The sequence below is a fragment of the Herpailurus yagouaroundi genome, unplaced genomic scaffold (genome assembly GCF_014898765.1).
Source record: "Herpailurus yagouaroundi ecotype Mexico unplaced genomic scaffold, PumYag 191, whole genome shotgun sequence".
In the NCBI taxonomy this organism is placed as follows: domain Eukaryota; kingdom Metazoa; phylum Chordata; class Mammalia; order Carnivora; family Felidae; genus Herpailurus; species Herpailurus yagouaroundi.
The window spans coordinates 2,848,755-2,870,481 of NW_024412422.1; the positions used below are offsets into that span (position 1 = coordinate 2,848,755).

A 21,727-nucleotide genomic window follows, 5' to 3' on the forward strand; every position below is an offset into this window, starting at 1 on the left:
AATACAGTTTTTGCCTTGAAATAAAAATGGAAGCGATATTGTAGTTGGTAATGAGAGTGAATTCCTCAAGATTTCTGACCCCTTGGTCATTCGGCAGATGGTATCTGGGCCATTTGCTAGTGGGTATTGTAACCTGGGCAGATCAGAGCCCAGCTCTCAGTTCTTGATTTTGCCAAAACTAATGTTGTTCTTAACGTCATGGTTCACTGAGGCACATCCTGACTTCTTACATGCTGCCCCATGGGTATTGGATAGGCAGCCTCTGTCGGGGATCCTGCCACTGCTGTAGAATCTGCGAGCCTCCTCCCGTCTCCTCTCATCTCTTTTCTTCATTTTCTCTTTGGAATTGGTTTCCTTCGCATTTAAAAATATAGCCTTTTGGGGGGATAGCCCTTTTTATGGCTGTAGCCCTAGTGCCTAGACCAGTAGCAAGTTCAGAATGGGGGATTGAAATAGGGAAGAGGTGTCTGGAAACGCTTCCCGTAACGTTTAAATTTTGCACTGTTTGAGATTTAACAAAACCATCAAACAAATTGCACTTTAAAATTACTCCTTGAGAGAAACCCACGTTTCATTTTCATCACTTTTTCTTTTTCTCTTTCTTTTAAGATTTTAAATAATCCCCACACTCAACGTGGGGCTTGAGCCCACAGCCCTGAGATCGAGTCGTACGCTCCACTGATTGAGTCAGCCAGGCACCCCATTCATCACTTTTTTCTTATTGGAGCTGTTCTCTTGAGCTGTCCTTTTTCCATTTTCAGAATTCCACATGTTGAAAAGGATTCCAGTGATACATTAGTTCCTGAACATGCACTTAAAAGTTGTTTGTTTTTGTTTTTTTTTTTTTCCAGAACCACAATGCGTTTTTACTGATTGATTCACTTTTTCATGTGGAAGCCCTTGGGACTGATTATGGTTTTTTTTCCCCCCAGAACGAAACATTGCCATAGCAATGTCCAGTCCAAATAGAAAATCTCAGGAATACACAGTATTATTTGAAAAACAAAACAAAGCAAAAAAATCAAGTGGAGGAAAGAGATAGCTTGTCCCTGCCGTGCTGAAATGCTCAGTCTGGGCACAGCAGAGAGAGGGTGGTTGACTCCTGTTTTCCTCTCTGCTCACTGACGTGTTTTTGAAAAAGCTGATTGGTTTTGGAGTACTAGCTTTAGCCACGGTAACAGATGCTAATAGACCTGCATAGAGATCAGAGCTGTTCTCATTTGTGCTAATTGGCCTAAGCACGTATTAGAGCTTTCGCACATAATACCTTGGATGTAAATTAGAAAGTGCTGAATTAATTTGAAGACAAGGTTCTTGAAGGAAATCCTGGTGTTCACATCCTGAAAATATATGCAGGGGTCATAGTAACGGCAAGAAAAATAACCACGAACATACAATAAGCATTTTTTTGGTCAAGCCCTGTTTCATAAGTCCTTATGTGCAATGATTATATTTAATCATTATAACAGCACGGTAAGGCAAGAGTATGTCCCATTTTAAAGCTTAGGAAAACACCAGTCCAGGCAGTAACTGGTCTGTCGAAGGTCACCCTTTTTGCACTGTTTCACATTAGGGGAATGCTTTGGGTATGCAAGGTGGTTTAGCTCGTTTCATGCTTCCAGTAATGCCTATAAGCGGATCCTGGCCCCGTATCAAGCAAGGAAATTGAAGCTTCCAGAAGTGAAACCCCTTCTTAATGCTAACACAGCCAATTAGCGTCCCAGCTGTGACAGGAGCCGGGCCGGTGTCCTTTCTCCGCACCAGCCCGCGTCCCACATTACACACGAGAAGACTAAACATGTACCGAGCGGGCCTTCTGCTTTGTTGTCCCTGCCCTGCCGGTGGTGAGACCTCTTCAGTCCGGACTGGAAGGCCACTGCTTGGAAGCTGCGGACAACCCTAAAAAGGGCAGAGAGCCATGTAAGGACAGCCTGTGAGTAGGGCTAGTGGGCACCAGCCAGGGGGGCGTGCTCGCTTGATGGAGAAAGGCTCACGGGTCTCCAGCTCTTTCCCGCAGCCCGCAGTGCGCGACGCCACCACCTTTACTTACCAGCGGAGGCAAGGGTTCCGTCGTCTCCTCATTTTAGTTGCATAGACTTTTCCGGCCACTGTCTCCTCCCGCTGTAAATCCTCATGCCTGTGTTACCCCTCCCTTCTTTCCTCTGAGTCCTGGTCGCTACGAGAGGTCATTCCCTCAGAGGGCCTTCCTGAACGTACCATCTGGGGAGAGCAAGAAAGCAACCTCACGACGCCTGCATTTTCGCTCAGCACGTGGCTTACGGCAGCATAGCGTTGCTTCCATACACCGCGTGGTTTCCTGGTGCACAAGACAAGTGCCAGCAGCGGCTGACACTCGCAAAGAGCCTGCCTCACGACAGGCATCGCTCTAAACACTTTAGGTTCATATCACCACATTTGTCCTCCAGACAGCCCTGATGAAAGCAGATTCATTGTTATTCCCATTTTAGAGGTGAGGAAAACTTAAGGCCCAGCAAGTGTAGGCGCAGGTCTCCAAGGTTATGCAGGTGATACCAGGCAGAATCAGGAATTGAACAATCTGTTCTAGTTCTGGGGCCCACGTTCTTAAGCATTGCATTGTTCTGTCTCTGCATTTGGGGGGCACAGGTTGTATGCCAGGCACTGTTCCGGGGCTTATGAACTCATTTCATCCTCACAGCAGCCCTAGAAAGTTTGCCCAGGACCGTCAGTGTAAGTGGCCCAGGCAGGGTTTGGACCAGGGTCTATTTGGCTCTGGAGCCCATGCTCCAAGCCCCCACATCACACCAGTTATGTTTGATTTTTGGTCTCCTAGAAGTCTCTGCTTTCTGTTAGACTGTACACCCCTTGAGAGCAGGGCCCGTGCGTGGTCACCCTTTTTCCCCCTTGCCTGGTAATGAGCCTGCCTTATCGTGGCTACTCAAGAGATGTGTTGTGTGAATGAGCGACCAAGGTGGTAAAGTGGGTTAGGAACCATTGAATCTTCTAAAGGTGAAATTAAAAAAGGAATAGTTTCCTCATTTTACAAATTATATAAGTGTTTTGCCCCATCATTAAAATTTCCTTGCCATCCAAGGAAAACCTGAACGAGAGAGAAGCTAGAGACAGGAGAAGGTAAAGTCCCATCGTGGGCCCCGCTTCCACCTTCGTGTTTAAGATTGGTAAATGCTGGCTCTAAACAAAGCCTTCCGTCAGTCCATGCCCCATTCGGGATTTAGAGAACACACTATTTAATTGTGGTCAGAGCGGGGTACAGAGGTGTCGCAGACCTTGCAAGAAAACCAGCAGCCCGTGGTTGTGGTGCCATCTGGAGACGGCAGGTGGTATTGCCACTCTTCCGATTCTAAGCCCGGGTCGGACTTCATCTTGGAGAATGCATTTCCTGATGAGTCACTAAAGTCCCATTTCGTAATTGTTTCTCTGACTTCATGCTTTGATCAAATCAGCAGTTGTTTTCTGTTCCTTATGTTAAAAAACGACAACAACAAAACACAAGACCTGCTCTGCATTCAGATAGCTAAGTTCAATTTGGAGCTGTTTTACCAATCATAAACCTTTGATTATAAAGTAATGTGTATGGGATGAAAGCAACCTATAGTGCTGGGGGTGTTCAGCAGATACCCACATTCTCCGGGGGAGGGGGCCATGGCTCAGGTCTGTTTGGTGGAGAAGAGGGGCAAGGTAGGTTTTCCTTCTGCTTTCTGTGCTCGTTCACAACTGCACTGTTGACAATTTGCTGAATGGTGAGGGTTCAGGGGAAATTAGGTGACATCCTCAACTCAGGCCCTCAAAAGGCCAGGTTTATTTTGCCGTGATTGGCGTAAGGGGTTGTAGTTAGCCTGGGCAGAATTTAGCCGTAAGAATGAACGATCACTTAATTCATGCCTTTTTCCCATTCTTCAGGATGGCAAACTTTTTCTTCTAATTTTTTGCGGGACAGCAGAACTGAGCTGAACCTTAAACACCCATCTAATCCAGATCTTTGCCTTCCGCTAAGCAGTTGAAAACAGACATTGTTTGTCTCCTCCTTAAAAATCCCCAACAAAGGAAAATTCTGTTTCTCACTTGTTCCACTGTTGAGCATGATTTTTCACTGGCAAGTTCTAAATTTTTCGTGAACTAGTTCCTTAAAATCTTTTTTGGTGGTGAATTTACTTATTTGAATACATTAATACGTATTTAATATTGTAATATTTTAATATATTTTAAATATACAAACAATTTAAAATATGTTAACATATTTAATGTGTTTTACTCTCTGTATGTAAAAAGATAATTACTTTAAACTTGAACCTTTTCACAAACTTAAGTATTACTTAATGTCTGGTTTTCTACAGGATTCTTGGTGCTGTTCGGCTTAGTTGGTACTCGGTTCTTCATAGAGGGTTTCTCTTAATCTTTTAAAACTCATGTCTTCCTCTGTCGTAGTGTCTTATTATCCCTTCCGTCTGATGTTCTTCCCATCCCCGACCCCCTCTACCATGCAGGCACATCCCCATTTAAGATATGGTGAATATCCTGTGTGTCTTCACCAGTCAGAAGCATTTTTTAAACTGCTTCATTGAGCTACAGCTCACATACAGTTCACCCATCTAAAGTGTACAATTCAGTGGTCTCGATTTATTCACAGATACGTACAACCATCCCCAGAGACCATTTGCGAACATTTTTCATCACCCCAGAAGGAAACCGTGTACCCATTCACTATCACTGTCCCGAAGTCCCCGGCGCTAAGCAGCCACTAATCAACTTTCTGTCTCTGTGTATCTTTCTGTCCCGGACATTTCATATACACAGAATCCTACAATATGTGGACCTAGGTTTTTTTTTACTTCGCGTAATATTTTTGAGCTTCATCCATATTGTAGCATGAATCAGTACTTAATTCCTTTTTGTGGACAAGTAATACTCCATTGTATATAGATCTATCATATTTTGTTTATCCATTTCTCAGTTGCCGGGCATTTGGGCTGTTTCCACATTTTGGCCTTTATGAGTAATGTTGCTGTGAACATTCACATACGAGTTTTTGTGTAGACATATATTTTCATTGCTCTTGGGTTACCTTAGGAGTGATGTTGCTAAGCCATATAAACTCTCGTGTTTAATCACTTGAGAGCTGTCAGACTCGTTTCCAAAGCGGCTGCACCATTTTATATCCCCACCAGCAGTGTGTGGGGGCCCTGACTGTCCCACATCCTCGTCGGTACTCGGTATCTGCCTTTTGATTATAGCCGCCCGTGGGCTTGAACTGATGCTTTATTGTGGTTTAGATTTCCGTTTCCCTAATGACTAAATAATACTGAGCGTGTTTTCATGTGCCTTAAAACTAGTTGTATATCTTTCTTGAAGAAATGTCCAGATTCTTTGCCCATTTTAAAAATTGGGTTATTTTACTTTTATTGTTGATTTGTAAGAGTTCTTTATAGCTTTTCTTTCCATGTCCTTCGAAACACAAAGCTTTAAATTTCCACGAGGCCAAATTTATCTTTTGTTTCTTTGTAAGGTTTTTCTGTAGTAGATGTTACAGAACTATTACGTGTGTTTTTATTTTCCAAACGTAAAACTAGAGAAATCATGATGTTTTAAACGCTGCACCATCCCAAGAGCTCTGGTGGGTGGCGTCTCTCCCCTCAAAACCCGTGGGCTCCACGAGGGCTCATCACCCCAGTGCTGCCTCTCATGGGGCCCTCGGTCGTTCTCCCTCTTTCTTTGAAGTATTTCTATATGCTTCTAGTCAGAGAGTTTTGAATTTAACAGAGAATTTAGAATAAAATGTCAACTACTGTTAAATAAAAGTGGGGACGCAGCATTTTGGAGGCCTGGTGGATGTTCTGATCTTTAATATCGCACTCCATTTTAAAAACAGCTGCATAGAGTCGACGTGCAGTATTCCGCCTTTCGTCCAAAGACCAGTGTGTGTTCTGTGTATGCAGAGCACGTCTGCAGACCGGATGGTCAAGGGAGGGTGATCGTGAAAGGTCCTACCTCACGTGGATCCTCTCGCTTCCTTTCCCGACAGGTGTGGCAGATCCCAGAAAACGGACTCACCCTTTCCCTCACCGAACCTGTGGTGATTTTAGAGGGCCACTCGAAGAGAGTTGGCATCGTGGCCTGGCATCCGACTGCCCGCAACGTCCTTCTTAGCGCAGGTGGGAGCCGAGCAGTGGGGGAGGGGGCAGTAGCCAGTGCGTTTTGATGTGTGCTCCGCAGCTTTGAAGCAGCTCATTAGGAATCCACGCTGAGGTGCTGAGATGCAGCGGTTCTCTAGCCTGCCTGCACACCTGTGTGCGTGTGTGTGTGTGTGTGTGTGTGTGTGTGTGTGTGTGTGTGAAGGCTGCATTGGCAGTCTGACTCAAGACTTCTTGCTTAGAGAAATAAACAGATACGTGCTTACCTATAAATCCAGCAGATGCACGGCTCCTGCTGGGGCCCTTCATGGACCACAGTTTTAGTTATTCTTTTTATTTTATTATTTATTATTATTATTTTTTAATGTTTATTTATTTTTGAGACAGAGAGAGACAGAGCATGAATGGGAGAGAGAGAGGGAAACACAGAATCTGAAGCAGGCTCCAGGCTCTGAGCTGTCAGCACAGAGCCCGACGCGGGGCTCGAACTCCTGGACCGTGAGATCATGACCTGAGCCGACGTCGGACGCTTAACCGACTGAGCCACCCAGGCGCCCCTTAGTTTTTCTTGATAGAGCAGGAGGATCCCTGGTGGGAGCCCTGGGTGCCAGCCCTGATGTTGTTGCCAACTTTGGGGTGGTCCTATGAGGCAAATATCCTCCTTCCTTTAAAAAGATACTTTCATTTTTCTCCTTATACAAGTAGTACATGTATGTTATAGAAAATATACAGAAACAAAAGGAGAAAATAAAAATCAGTTGTACTCCTGCCACCCGCCCAGAGGGAACATCATTACCATGTCCATGTTTCGCTCCACAAGGTACTTTTTTGCACATACCTGAGTGATGTCTCCCGCAAAGATAGGTTCAGACACTTTACTTGTGACTTGCTTTTTGCACTTAGTGGTATGCTGTAGTCCTCTCCATGTGCCATTGAATGTTCTTCCTCTGATATATTTTTTTAAATGTTTATTTATTAATTTTGAGAAAGGGCAAGTATCAGTGGGGGAGGGACAGAAAAGGGAGAGAGAGAGAGAATCCCTAGCAGGCACAGAAGTGGACGTGGGGCTTGATCTCACGAACCGTGAGATCCTGACCTGAACCAAAATCCAGAGTCCAGTGCTCAGCTGACTGAGCTACCCAGGCTCCCCCTTTCCTATCATATTTTTAACGACCTCAGTGATAGTCCGTTGTCTAGACATCTTCATTTATGTAATCAGTCCCCTATTTCTGGACATGGAGGTTTTGGCTTGTGTTTTTACGCTGCTGGACAGCACTACAGTGAACCCCCGAACCAAGATCTAGCGTTCTTGGTTTGCCACTTGAGTGGTTTCCACGTTTTACCCTGCAGGAATCTCTTCTTTGTCTCCAGTTTGAGATTTTGTCTTTTATAGAAGCCATACAAAGGTCACAAGGGAGCGTCATGGGATGACGGAAAAGTTCTATATTTTGATTGTGATGGTGGCCACACATATGAATATATACACTTGTCAAAATTTAGCACATGTATACTAAAAATGAGGGCGTTGGATTGTATGTAAATCATACTTCCATAAAATTGACTTACAAAAAAAGAAATGCTAATGTGAATGGTAGAATTTTTAAAATCTTTCCCCTCACCAGTACAAAGGAAGGGGGCAGTTGAGTTTTTAACTGGGAATACAGGGTGTTTATAATATAATAAATTTAAAAAATACCACGTGTACCTGTTGAAACCAAGGACTCCTTTTCAAAACAGATGCTGCTTAGAAGTCTCTCCTTTTTTAAGTCACAAGTGACTATACCTGGGAACTCTCCTCATATTCACCTCAGTCCAGTAAGGAGAAAAAACAGTTGTAAAGATGGAAGTCAATCATGGAAAATTTCCTGCTGCCCTTCTCATTGAGGTCAAATATAGGGTACTGTCAGCAGACTCTCCCCATTCTGCCTTTTACAAGCAGAGGAGAATGGCTAATTGCTGTGTTGTGCATATTTTAAGACTACGTGATCTATCCATGGTGGCTGAAGTTACCTGTTTGCCTGTGGTGTGCAAGACAGAGGAGAGTCAAGTCTCATCCTAGGGTTTAGCTCCAGCTTTACTGTCGTACAAGTTTGTTTCCAGTCTTCTACTTCTGGCCCTTAGACAGCTTGGGTGCCTGGATATCAGTGGCTAATTTTTCTGAGGTGCTTGTAAAGTTGGCTTATTGGCAAGAATTTATCTTCAGGATATCCATCCCTTATTTACTTCGTCCTTGAACTAATGTCCTGGAAGCAACAAATGGTGCCACTTATTACAGGGTCCTTGGGGCAGATGCTTGAAGGAATGTGGAATTGATGAACAGAGGGGTGTGGCTGAGCCAGCATTGTGGCCTCTTTGGGGATCAGCTTCCAGATCCACATGCCTACTTGATTATAGTTTGGGCTTCTCAGATCAGCCCAGCCTTGACCTATTTTTCTCCCCTTTTACAGATAAAGATATGTTGTGAGCACATGGTTAGGTCATCCTTCAACGTGAGGCCATGTTTTACAGCATCGTTGATTTGAATAACGTGCTGTGTCACATTTTTGTTGAGTACTCTAGACAGTCATTTAAACTCTTCATTTTTATTTCCTCCGGAAAAGAAAGAAGTCGTATTCATTCTGATGTTGGTTTTACTAGAAAAGGAAACACACGATCACTCGGGGTCCATCAGCCCATTAGCTCTTAAAAAACATAGGATTCTGTTTTCTTAGAGTTCTTTGTTTGGTTGTTACTTTTTGTGTCTTTCATGTGAAACCAAATGGAGCAAACCATGTTTTTCCTTTAATACATTTCTTTTATATACATGTGTTTTTTCTTTGTCACTTTAGTTTTTAATTAGCGGCCAATAAAGTAGGGCCTCCCGGGGCGCCTGGGCAGCTCAGTCGGTTGAGCATCTGACTTTGGCTCAGGTCATGATCTCGAGGTCTGTGAGTTCAGGCCCCGCATCGGGCTCTGTGCTGACAGCTCAGAGCCTGGAGCCTCCTTCAGATTCTGTGTCTCCTTCTCTCTCTGCCCCCACTCCCCACCACTCTCTGGCTGTCTCTCTCTGTCTCTCTCTCTCTGTCTCTCTCTCTCTCTCTCTCAAAAATAAACATTAAAAAAAATAAAAGTAAAATAAAGTAGGGCCTCCCCGCGATCAACATCTTCCTGTGTCTGTGTCTCCCTGCTGTATTCCTAGTTTTCATAAGCGCGCTGCTGTATGGGTGTTTCTCATCTCTGAGGAGCATGGTTTTGTTTGCTTTCAGGCTGTGACAATGCCATCATCATCTGGAATGTGGGGACGGGGGAAGCCCTCATAAACCTGGACGATATGCACTCGGACATGATTTACAATGTAAGCTGGAACCGGAACGGCAGTCTGATCTGCACAGCTTCCAAAGACAAGAAAGTGAGAGTGATCGATCCTAGGAAGCAAGAGATTGTTGCTGTGAGTATGCGAAGGGCACAGCCGCCCGTGTTTGTCACACTTGGGCGAGGGCGAGCTTTGCTTGTTAAGGCAGGCGGCAGAGGCCTCGCGCCCGCTCCGTGGAGCCTAACTGCAGACGCCGGACCGTGAATCTGCACAGGCTTCTGCAGGCTTCTTCCTCCCGGTCACACTTCAGAGTTGTGTATCCCACAATTTACACAAGCCGTACCTCTCCCTTGGTGACCATTTTCCACAAAGAAACAAAGTTTTTATCGGTTCACTAGAATCCTTGAGAATTTACCAGTCTAGATCAGCTAACCCAGATAGTTCACTGCGTTTCTGGCTTAGCACTGAGTATTGATTGCTTCATTGATCCCCGCCCCTTCCTGCAACCATTGTCAGACCACGTTACAGAGACGCCACGGGTATCTTATCAGCTCGGTGTCTTAGTTTCTTCCACCCAGACTAGGCCTCAACAGGTCACCTGTCATGACAGAAGACTTTGGGACTTGAGCTGGGGTTGAAGCTGTAGGTGCTGGACCCCAGAACGTCCTGCGTCTCCCCTTCTCTGGGATGTGCTGGTCCTTTGGCAGTATTACTTCTTAAGTTGGGTGACAGCCACAGCTCGTGCTTGTCGAGCACTGGGGACTTGCCTGGCCCTGTGCAAAGTGCTTTCTCCACTAGAACCTTTCAGGGCTCACTACGAGTGCACTCTCAAGGAACAAATGAATAAAGGAAGGGGTTCACTGAACTAGACTTCGCTGTGTCCTGCGAAATTGGTGGAAACCATAGGGTATACCCAATCTTCAGGTTATCCCCTGGAGAAACAGACATCTGGTAGAGTCCTTTCATGTGTTTTATTTTTGCAGTGTGGACTTGGGTTGGCAGCAGGGCATGGTGGAAAGAGTGAGGCTTTTGAGTCAACTCCTGGCAGTCTGCTTGCTCACTAGCTGAGGGACCTTGGCCAACTTACATAGTGTCTCTTTGTTTCCTCATTTTGGGAGGAGCAGTGGTTAATTCTCTCTCTCTCTCTCTCTCTCTCTCTCTCTCTCTCTCTCTCTCACACACACACACACACACACACACACACACACACACGCCTGGCAATCAGGATGAATGGCATGGCGGCATGGGTTGGATTCCGCGTATAAGCCCCCACTCCGCCTTTCTTTCTCGCAGTTTGAATATAATGTGCCTCTTGCTCTTTGCCTCCCAGGAGAAGGAGAAAGCGCACGAAGGAGCAAGACCCATGAGAGCCATCTTTCTGGCTGACGGGAATGTCTTCACCACTGGTTTCAGCCGCATGAGTGAGCGGCAGCTGGCTCTCTGGAATCCGGTATGTCCCTTCCCAGCCTTCCCACTGGCTTATTACCCTGAGCTTTCTCTTTCTGAGCAGGTCTTTGGAGGGGGGTAAGTAGATTATAGGATTCTTAGTGTAGTTTTCTGAACTCTTGTCTGTCTGAAATTGGATGTGACATGCTCATCCTCACTAGAGACTTATTGCTAAACGTATTACTAAAATGCATCCTTGACACTCCAGAGTAGTCTGTGTTGGCTGTATTTTTTACAAAGAATGCACGAAGAAACGGTGTTTTGGACTTGGGAACCAAGTTCTGAGCTTTATTTTATAAAGAATATGACCGAATGTTGAAATCAGAACAGTCATGCTTAGGAAAACATTAATAGCATAAGTGAAAAATAAACCGTATATATGGTACAATCTCAGTGCACGCGCGCGCGCGTGTGTGTGTGTGTGTGTAAGGAAGCAGACCAAAATGGCAATTGTTTCTGCCACCCACTGGATTGTGGGATTGTGGGATTGTGGAATATGGGATGATTATTACAGTGTTTCTGTAACTTTAAAGAGCACGTATTTATGTTAAGAAAAAAAAATGTTAAAACATTTTTCATGTTTATTTTTGAGAGAAAGTGTGAGTGGGGGAGGGGCAGAAAGAGAGACAGACAGACAGAATCCGAAGCAGGCCTCCAAGCTCTGAGCTGTCAGCACAGAGCCCGATGCGGGGCTTGAACCCACAAACCACGAGATCATGACCTGAGCCGAAGTTGGACGCTCAACCTACTGAGCCACCCATGTGCCCCAGAAAAATTTCTTTTAAAACAGAAAATAGTCACAAAAGAGAACTGTCTCCTCTTTGTCATAGAATCACAGATGTGTGCGTTGATTAGGTTGTCAAATGGGCACAATTTTCAGTGGGTTGGATACCATTTAGTATCCCTTTGGTATTTACATGTATGAATATTATATATGTGCATCGTTCAGACTTGCATTATTCTAGGAAATGGCTCACTTAATAAAATAATGATTCATCTTGTAAAAATATGGGTGAATATACAAGTATATAGATAGATACAGATATTTGTATTTTCTTCCCAGAAAAATATGCAGGAACCAATCGCTCTTCATGAAATGGACACTAGCAATGGGGTGTTGCTGCCCTTCTATGACCCTGACACCAGTATCATTTACTTATGTGGAAAGGTAAACAGTCATTTTAATGTTTTATATTCAGTTTAATCTTGTAAGAGGAGAAGTTTATCCTTCAGAGATTTAGTTGCTGGGCAATGCATTGTATCATATTAATAGTCTAATTTAGATGATTTGTGTATGTGTCTTAAACTAAAATAAGGACGGATGTGTGTTTTGGTGTGTTTTAGGTCTTGAGCCTAGACCCTTTGAGCCTGTCATTTGTGTGGTGATAGCACACCATGTTTAGGCCTCCTGAGTACGCATCCCTGAGGACAGCAGGGATGGGGCTCGGGTGTTGGGGTGAACACTGGCAGGAATGTCTTCCCTTGGGCACTCTAGTGAGAGAAAGAGGACACCCTGGTGTCTCTTCACCTCTGGTGCTGTGTGGTTGAGGATTTTAGATCCTCTCTAATGGTATCAGGAACAAGTAGCCAGTTTGCCGCATCTGATGCTGAAATCCATTGGGTAGCCCTAGAGTGGCATTAGGTGTTTATTACCACGTGCCATGGACCTGTAAAGAGAATAGCGCTTTTTGGATAGGAGCTTTTAAAGGCCTCAGAGACTCTCCAGGGGGTTCTTGTTCCTGGAGTTCAGCATTAGGGCCCTGGGCTTGAAAGTATGTGGCCTGACTAAAGTGTCAGGAGGTGACAGTTCTTATAGGAAGACCCCACACTGAAATCAAAAAGCGTACCTCCTGCCTTATCTCCACCTAACTACAGTGTTTGCTAGCTTTATTATTTTTTTTTATTTTTATTTTTAGTGGGCAGTAACCTTAATGTTCCTTAGTCTTTTGTAGATTCAATTTTTCTTAGACTAGCTGAAATAAATGAATTAATAAAATTGAAGCTGTTGCTGTAGTTCCCCCAAACCTGTGTAGATAGCCCCTTGCTGAGTAAAGCCAGACATGTTTCGGTTCTCATAGTTGACTGAGCTCTGCTTCACGTTGTCCTACCATCAGCTGCTTCAAACCCGGGATCTTGTCTGTTTCCTTGAGAGTCATTTTCAGATGTTCACAGCTGCCATAGACTGCATCAAAACCAGTAACGGGAGCGATTACCCAGATGTTAGCAACACTAGGTGGAAAGTTATTTTCCGTACACAGGAAACAGTCTGTGTTTAGCTTGTTTACCATCACTTTAGATATTTACGTTATCGAAACAAGTGGAAATCATGAGAACTGAGACACTTGGAAGGGCACGATCGCATATACACACACATTTCCCCTCCAGCAGGCAGCATTGCCTTTGCCGCTCAAGGTGGCATCACTGTGGGACAGCTAGTTCTGCTTAGAGACACTCGCGTACGCTTCCGACCTCCAAAACTATCTGACCTTTCTAAGAAAAATTATCCTAGAATTTGGTACATTGCAACAAGACAGCGCTGTCTTCTGAAGTTAAGGAATACTCATGTTTTAGTGAGTTTCTTCATTATGAATGAAGAATTATTATGAATCGTGAGTTAATTATTAATTAAGGATGATTAAAAACTCTTTGCTCTTAATATTTCATTCTCCTACAAATCTTACTTTTTATTATTGCTTGATTGTCCGGGGTTGGCGCCCTCAGGTCTGCAAAGGACACCGTTCTGTGCCAGTCTTTGCCCTCTCCGTGGTCCTCCTAGACTTTGTCTGTCTTTTGAAGTTGAAATGCGATGCAGTTGCTGGGCCGGAGGCCTTAACATTTTTGCCCTGACTCTGACTTGGCGTCCGGGCTCAGTGGAGAGCCTCCAGTAGGAGGCGGAGGAGACCATTTAAAAGACATGCTAGCATTTGATGAGTGATGGCTTTGCCAGGAAGGGCAACCATCAGATCCTCTCCCTCTGGAGAGGAAGCGAAGGTTGGCCACTGAGGCCAAGTCCCAGTCAGTGCTGGGTTGACAGGGGAGAGAGACACCGCCTCATCCAGCTGCTTCAGGTAACGTTCAATGCGAAGTTTTCTCTGATTTCTTGTAGGGTGACAGCAGTATCCGCTATTTTGAGATCACAGATGAATCCCCGTATGTCCACTACCTCAACACATTCAGCAGCAAGGAGCCTCAGAGAGGGATGGGCTACATGCCCAAGAGGGGACTTGACGTTAACAAATGTGAGATCGCCAGGTAAAGAGCCGGTACCGGAAGATACGCAGGTTGTTTGTGCCCCGCGTGTTACACCAGAGCGATACAGCTGCCGGTAATGCCCTAGGGCCGCAGTCTTGTCTCCCCTCCATTGCACTGCGGAATTGGTTTCTCATTTCCTGTCCACACTGAGGAACACAGAGTTTTAGAGCAGGAAAGAACTTGCAAAATCGTGTCATGGAACCGAGCTTCAGACTGTGTGGCCCGAAGCACCAGTGACGTGGCTCAGCCAAGGCGCACTGCACATGTACTGACCTAGCGAAGCCTCCATCTCTCGTCTTCAGGCTGAGGCTGTGGCCAGTGTCCGCTGGGAGGCAAGCGGGGGCGAGCCTGCCCCTGAGGTGGACCGAATAGATGGTTTTCCTGCCCGCCGTGGGGACAAACATGTTCCAAACTGGATCGTGGACCTCACGGACCCTAGATTAGAGAAGGCAGAGACCAGTAGCTGGGTGTTGGGTTAGCTTGATTTAGGAAATGCAACTATGTTATAGAATTCCTGCCTGTCTATACCACTAGGGATTTTTAAAAAATTTTGTATTGCATAATGCCAGTGGTCTTCCCAAAGGGTAGGCTTTTTTCTCCTCCTAGTCAACAGGAGATACTCTGTGAGACTCACGAATGACTGGCCGTTTAAAAACTTTTTTCTTGGGGCGCCTGGGTGGCGCAGTCGGTTAAGCGTCCGACTTCAGCCAGGTCCCGATCTCGCGGTCCGGGAGTTCGAGCCCCGCGTCAGGCTCTGGGCTGATGGCTCGGAGCCTGGAGCCCGTTTCCGATTCTGTGTCTCCCTCTCTCTCTGCCCCTCCCCCGTTCAAGCTCTGTCTCTCTCTGTCCCAAAAATAAATAAACGTTGAAAAAAAAATTTTTTTTTTAACTTTTTTCTTAAGCTTTATTTATTTATTTTGGATAGAGAGGGGTAGGGGGAGATAGAAAGCCAACGCACAGGAGCAGGGGAGGGGCAGAGAGAGAGGGAGACAGAATCCCGAGCAGGCTCCATGCTGTCAGCACAGAACCTGACGCAGGGCTCGAACCCACAAACCGTGAGATCATGACCCGAGCCGAAACCGAGTCGGGCGCTCAACCGACGGAGCCACCCGGGTGCCCCATGAATAACTGACCGTTTTGAGCAACAGGATGACTAGCGCCACGCTATTGGGCCGGTGACCGTTCCGCACATTTGTACAACACTACATTTCTATGGACATCTGCCTACCTCTGTTGTTTTGGTCATACAGTTAAATAACGAGCACATCTTTTAAGTTAATTACTATAAGTTTCATTTTTTAAATTTTTTTTTTCAACGTTTATTTATTTTTGGGACAGAGAGAGACAGAGCATGAACGGGCGAGGGGCAGAGAGAGGGAGACACAGAATCGGAAACAGGCTCCAGGCTCTGAGCCATCAGCCCAGAGCCCGACGCGGGGCTCGAACTCACGGACCGCGAGATCGTGACCTGGCTGAAGTCGGATGCTTAACCGACTGCACCACCCAGGCGCCCCTATAAGTTTCATTTTTAAATATACTTAATTCTCTATAGCTGGAGTAGTGAAAGAAAGATAATTCAAAATTATAGTTTAAACCAAACTCATCAAAATGTGGTTCAAAATAGATTGAATCCAAACTTGAGAGTGCTTCTGGTACTTGGGAAAGCATTTATTTTACTGTCATCTAAAAGTCAAAACCCTGTAAGCATAATCATTCAGGATACCTCCTACTTATTAAATGTTTACTGAGCATTTATTAATACATTGAGTACTTGAGCTGGACTCAAACCCAGGCCAGTTTGGTTGGTTTTTGTTTTTGTTTTTGTTTTTTTACCACTCTGCTGACTGCAGAGGTTTTGTGCTTTATGTTCCTGGTCTTTCCACATTTTGGATAATTTGAAATTTTTCTTGAGTGTCAAATATGATGCAGTTTGCATAGATGCCAAAATTGTAATCCTAGGATTATCTTCTTTTCCTTTTTTTTTTTTTTTTTAATTTTATTTTTAACGTTTATTCATCTTTGAGAGACAGAGAGAGACAGAACATGAGTGAGGGAGGGATAGAGACAGGGAGACACAGAATCCGAAGCAGGCTCCAGGCTCCAAGCTGTCAGCACAGAGCCTGACGCGGGGCTTGAACTTACGAACTGCGAGATCATGACCTGAGCCAAAGTCATACACTCAACCAACTGAGCCACCCAGGCGCCTATCTTCTTTTCCTTTTTAAAAATCCTATTTATGCCAACAAATGTTCAGCCACTTCTAGTTGGCAGAAGACCTGGCATCCAAATCGTGGATGCTAATCTCATGTCAGGTGTTTGTTCTCTCCTGTCTGTTGACTTGGTCATTGTTCCAGAAGTGAATCATCGGCGGTGGTGGCATTTCCACCACGGCTGCTCAGCCCTGAAGATGGGGGTTTGACTGTCCCAGCAGCATAGACCTCAACTCCTGGTTCCTGTTTCTAGTCCACCATTTCCTAGCATAGCTCCTCTTGGCTTCTGTTTTCTCATCTGGAAAATGGGAACACAGATTGTACCTGCTCCCCAGGGTGGATCAGCCGCGGTGATAGGCAGAGCATGTCGTATCCCATACAGGAGAGTAATTGTTATGAAGCCTGTGACTTGGCCTCTTATTTCACTTAATACAACTTTGCCTTTATTTCCCCCTTGAAGATTCTTCAAACTTCATGAGAGAAAGTGTGAGCCTATTATCATGACTGTTCCAAGGAAAGTAAGTACCCAGTTTCTTAGGCAAATTTGTGTTTCAAAGACTTTCACATGTCAGGTCTTTCTTCTTCTTTAACTGAGGGTTTTCCCAAACTGTCTCTTGTAGTCGGACCTTTTCCAGGATGACCTGTATCCTGACACAGCAGGGCCCGAAGCGGCGCTGGAGGCAGAGGAGTGGTTTGAGGGGAAGAATGCAGATCCAGTCCTCATCTCCTTAAAGCATGGATACATTCCTGGCAAAAACCGGGATCTCAAAGTGGTCAAGAAGAACATTCTGGACAGCAAGCCCACTGCAAATAAGAAGTGTGACCTGATCAACATCCCCAAGAAAACCCCGGACACAGCCAGTGTGGTAAGGACCCCCTGAGGTTGAGGGGTGCGGTGCGCTTGGCTGGCTCAGGGCTTTCTTTCAGTGAATGAAAACATGACTATTTCTAAGAACCTCCTTGGCCACATAACATTTTTGAGTTTGGCTCCATTAGCTGTTTTTGGGGTTTTTGTTTTCGTTTTTTTGTAATGACCACGAGAGAAGTCAGTCTACGACCATTTTTAAGAGAGTGCACAGGAGCTGCTTGGGTGTTTTCTTAAGTGTGTCTCCCCAGACCATTCACGTCCATCTTTGATTGGGGTGGAAATAAAGCAAGAGAGCGTGGGGCCACAGATGCCGAGAAGAGGGCGTCCTGGGAGGGGAAGAGAGTGGTGCGAGGGTCCAGATGTTGCTGAGTGTTCCAGAGACACAGGCGTGTGGCGACGAGTGCAACTTAGCGAAGATGATCTTGGACCTCTTGGCAAGAACCATCTGAGTGGAGCGGTGGGAGCCGAAGCCTGACATTGGGGGCCCGCACGGCCACTGGGGATGCTGCTGCTAGGAGAGCAGGGTCTAGCCAGGGAGGCGGCGGCCAGGGGACTTGGCGGGCGTGGAATGGGATCCCAGGGGCCAGAGGGAGGTCGGTGAACTGTCAGTGAGAAGGTAAGTGGAACGAAGAGGCCAAGCGCCCGGAGGAGCTGGCACCTTGGCCATAACTAGGGAAGCCACGTCAGATGCCGTGGACTGCAGGGTTTCCAACAGGATCCATTCCACGTGGGAGAGGCTGAGGCCTCTTTAGAAGAGTTAGCAAGCAGGGCAAGGGCTTTAGCTCCTAAGAAGGGCCCTCCTCGGGTGATGGCAGGGGCTCGGCAGCCTCCAGAAGGTCACGTAGACATTACTCCTGATGGTATTGCACCGGGTGGCCAGGCTGTGGCGCAGCCGTGAAGGGACCGGTCCCTTCCCACAGTTTCTGTCCTGAGACTGAGTCCGGGTAAGTGCACGGGCATGAGGAGCAGCGCTGCAAGACTGTGGCTCTGCTGTGGGGCGGCAGGTGGGCTGACCAGCAGCCGGGACTCTCCTATGGCTCAACTTGGTGGCGGTGCCTGGCCACATCCAAAGTGGAAAATGAGACTGCGCAACCTATACATTCTCAACTGTGGTGAACTTCGTTGAGTGCATTTTAGTCAACCTCTTACCCTCTCCCCCCTTTTTGGTTTTCTTAGCAAAATGAAGCCAAGCTGGATGAGATTTTAAAAGAGATCAAATCTATAAAAGATACAATCTGCAATCAAGACGAGCGCATTTCCAAGTTAGAACAGCAGATGGCGAAGATCGCCGCCTGAAGGTCCACCCCCCACCCCCAAAATGGGAGCAGGAACTCTTCGTGGTAGCCGGTTGTGGGCGTGGTCCCAGGGAGGGCGGAAGGGAGGCACTGCCATTTGGGGACCTTCCGTGTCAGCGGCCCGTGTCAACCAGCCATGGGCCGCATTCCAGTCAGAACTCAATTCGTCTCCCAAATTTGCAGAAACAAAATGCGATTTAAAAGCTGAGCTTTTTATCAGAAAGCTTTTTTGATGTTTTAAGTGTTACGTGACTTGTCGAACTTTTAAAAGACAAAAGTGCTACTTTTAAAATCCCAGATATTCTGAATTTTAGAAAACCGACCAATTCTGATTCAGTGTTGTGCCCAAGTACCTTTTTTCTTTTTTTTTTTTATAAACAGGGACCAATGCCACATTGCTTTTTATATTTCTTTTTTTTTTTTTAACGTTGCCAAAACCAAAAGTAGCTCCCCTGCCCGCCGCCCTTGTATTTTGCTACTTTGCAGTATTTGTGTGTGTGGTTTTTTTTTTTTCCTCCTTAATTTGAAAGGGACAGCACTGTGTATGTTTATAAACTAAATGAAGATAAGATATTATTTTGTATACACGTTCATCCGAGAACAATCAGAGCAGTAGCCTCATGGTGCTGGCTCGTTTGCAGCACAAAACCCAGTCATCCTCATGACTGTACAGAAGGAAGACTTGAAAAATCACGTGGGTTCACATCACCACCCCTCTCCTTTCACGGAGTCTTCTGATCAAAAAAGCTCCTATTGTATCGTCTCTTTTCTTTCCTTTCTCTTTTCTAGAAACTGGGTGGTTGTACCAGAATGGAATTTCACTTCTTGGTTATCCTGTGCTTCAGATGATTATAATCTAACCTAAACTAGCGTGTGTTTCCGCAGTTTTGTTATACACGTAGAATCTATTGCATTGATCACTTTAAACGTTATAGTTCAGGTTTCGGTCAATACTTGACAAGGGTGCCTGGGACAGGAGGCCACAGAAGCCACTGTGGAGTGTTCCTTCTTGCCCATTTCAGCAGCCTGTCTTGCTCCTGAGTGCAGTAGGGGACTGTAGGCCGAGCGAACCTGCAGCGGGGAGTGTGCCCCCACGGGACCCTCTGCTCTCCCAGCACATCGCATGCCGACCCTGTGCTGTGCTGGAGGCAGAAATGGCTCTCTCTGCACCCCAGAGCCCCTGCCCTCCCCTCTGTGTCACAGATGCACACCTCTCTCAGGGCTCCCCCAGATAGTCCTTCTGTTTTTCCTGCCTCGGCCCTCTCCACAGTCAGCTGAGATGAAGGCCAGAGGGTGCTATTGACTATTGAGACTGAGAACAGTCTAGAATGAAGCAAGACCAGGAGCACGGGCCTCTGCTGTAGCTTTAATGTGTACGAACTTGTCCCTTTGCACCCTCCACACAAACCAGCCTGCTCTGCCCCTCCAGCTCACACAGAGGCTGTGTCAAAGCACAGAGGTTCCCCCGGATTCAGGGGCCAGCGACTGAGCTCTGAATACCTGTTCCATTCCTAGGTTAGCTAGAACTTGTCCATTTCCATGTTCTCATTTTGCATGCTTGAGGAACAAGATTTAAAGAATCTCTGGGAAAGACTGAGTGTCTGTGGTCGAACATGAAACGTGGAGTGCCATTGGGACCGCCCGGGGGCTCTTGCGCATGCTCCCGCCTGTGTGGGGACGAACTGGCCGGGAGCATCTGTAACAGGGAGCCAGGATGGAGGCGGAGTGTGGCAACACTGGGTTGGAACGCGCAGTCGAGCTGGGGCTAATGTCTGCGTAGGAAAGGTACCGTGTTTTTACCCAGAATTGGGATCACTGTCTCCACAGTTTCAGGGCATCTGAATGTTTGGTGTGGTTTTGTGTGTGTATGTGTGTGTTTAATATTGGAGTGGATAATGAGATGTAAAGAAAACAATAATTACAGTGACTTCTAGTCAAACCTGTACATGTTTCTTTATCGACGTAATCTGCTGAGGACCTTCATTTTTTAAATTGAGAAGTGTTTTAAGGTTCTGACAAGTAAACAAAATTGTTGATAGTGGTGGAACACCATAGGGAACGTGGTTCAAAGAGAAGACAGAGGGCAAGGAGAAATTACCCTGATTTTAGTGATTTTAGCTTATGACTTATTTAATGAACGAATGCCCAGCCAGGCTCAGAGTCGGCGCCTGAAGCTTTGTGGATTATTTTTCCTGTTTTGTCTTTTTTTTTTTTTTTTTTCCTTCTTCTTTTCAAAGCCGTGCTATCCCAGAGGAAAACCAGTGAATTGCTCCTAGATCGGCTCTTATAGAGCGGCCATAGTATTCTGTCAAAACACTTGCTTCCATTTTCAAAGATAAAAAAGTCATTGATTACAAAACGGTGTCCGTGTTTATTTCGCACCTTCGGCTGTCTTTGGGGCAGCGCACAGCTCCTCTGACTCCGTGGAACTGGCCGGGCGACCGTCTCCTCTCTGAGGGTGAGTACAGGGGAAGTGTGGGTGAGCCACTCAGCCCCGGCAAAGCGGGGACGTCGAGTGGGGTAGAGCGGAGAGCGTGCTGCCTGCCAGACCCCCACGGGCCTGCGTGTTTGAATCCTGCCTCCGGCCTTTACCGGAGGGGGGATCTGGGGCACATCTCCTAATCTCAAGGCATCCCTTTTCCTGCTTTGAAGGAGGGACGCAGGCTTCCGCGTGGTTTGGAAGGGAGCTACCTGGGACCGGCCACACGAAGAGCCCTCGCCGAGTGGCTGCCCCTTTCTCTTGTTTCCCTGGCGGCGCTTTTGGAAGCGTGCTCTTCGGTGGAGTACGGTCCTCTCGGCTTAGCTGTGACTTTTATTCCAGTGGGAGGTTTTCAGGGTCCTTTGAATCTCATGGCCTTTGGCAGCTTCCCTTTTTACACCAGGATATCGTCTCAGGACATTTCAGTGATTTTAGCAAAGAGTTGCCCACCGTTTGGGTTTTCCAGAGGTTTGTAAACATGATGAATAATTGGCGTGAAGATGGCCCCCCGCCCCCAATACATTCTCCTAAAGTTGCTGCGGTCGGTGAGAACAGCAGCCAGGTTCGTGGTCAGCTCGTGTGGCTGCAGGAAGCAGCGACGACGGATGCTGTCTGTGCCCCTTGGTGCCCACGGTCAGGGGGCAGACGCGTGCTGGGAGGTGTTTACGACCGACGTTCTCTCGTTTTGGCTGCCTTGCCTCTTGGTCAGAGACCTAAAGGTTACCATGTCCGCCCCAGACGTCCAGCCAGGCCCCAT

General features: G+C 46.3%; 1 protein-coding gene across 2 annotated transcripts in view; it reads left to right on the forward strand.

Annotated features, from left to right (window-relative positions):
* Positions 1–20,850, forward strand: part of CORO1C (coronin 1C) — a 76,350-nt gene extending 55,500 nt beyond the window's left edge. For both annotated transcript variants that reach the window (XM_040443654.1, XM_040443653.1), the window contains 8 exons: positions 6,020–6,149; positions 9,374–9,555; positions 10,751–10,870; positions 11,930–12,034; positions 13,973–14,118; positions 16,789–16,846; positions 16,949–17,194; positions 18,373–20,850. In XM_040443654.1, the coding sequence (XP_040299588.1) occupies positions 6,020–6,149; positions 9,374–9,555; positions 10,751–10,870; positions 11,930–12,034; positions 13,973–14,118; positions 16,789–16,846; positions 16,949–17,194; positions 18,373–18,492 (1,107 nt within the window). In that variant the 3' untranslated portion in view covers positions 18,493–20,850. The remainder of the gene's footprint in view (positions 1–6,019; positions 6,150–9,373; positions 9,556–10,750; positions 10,871–11,929; positions 12,035–13,972; positions 14,119–16,788; positions 16,847–16,948; positions 17,195–18,372) is intronic.
* Positions 20,851–21,727: the final 877 nt, after the last annotated feature.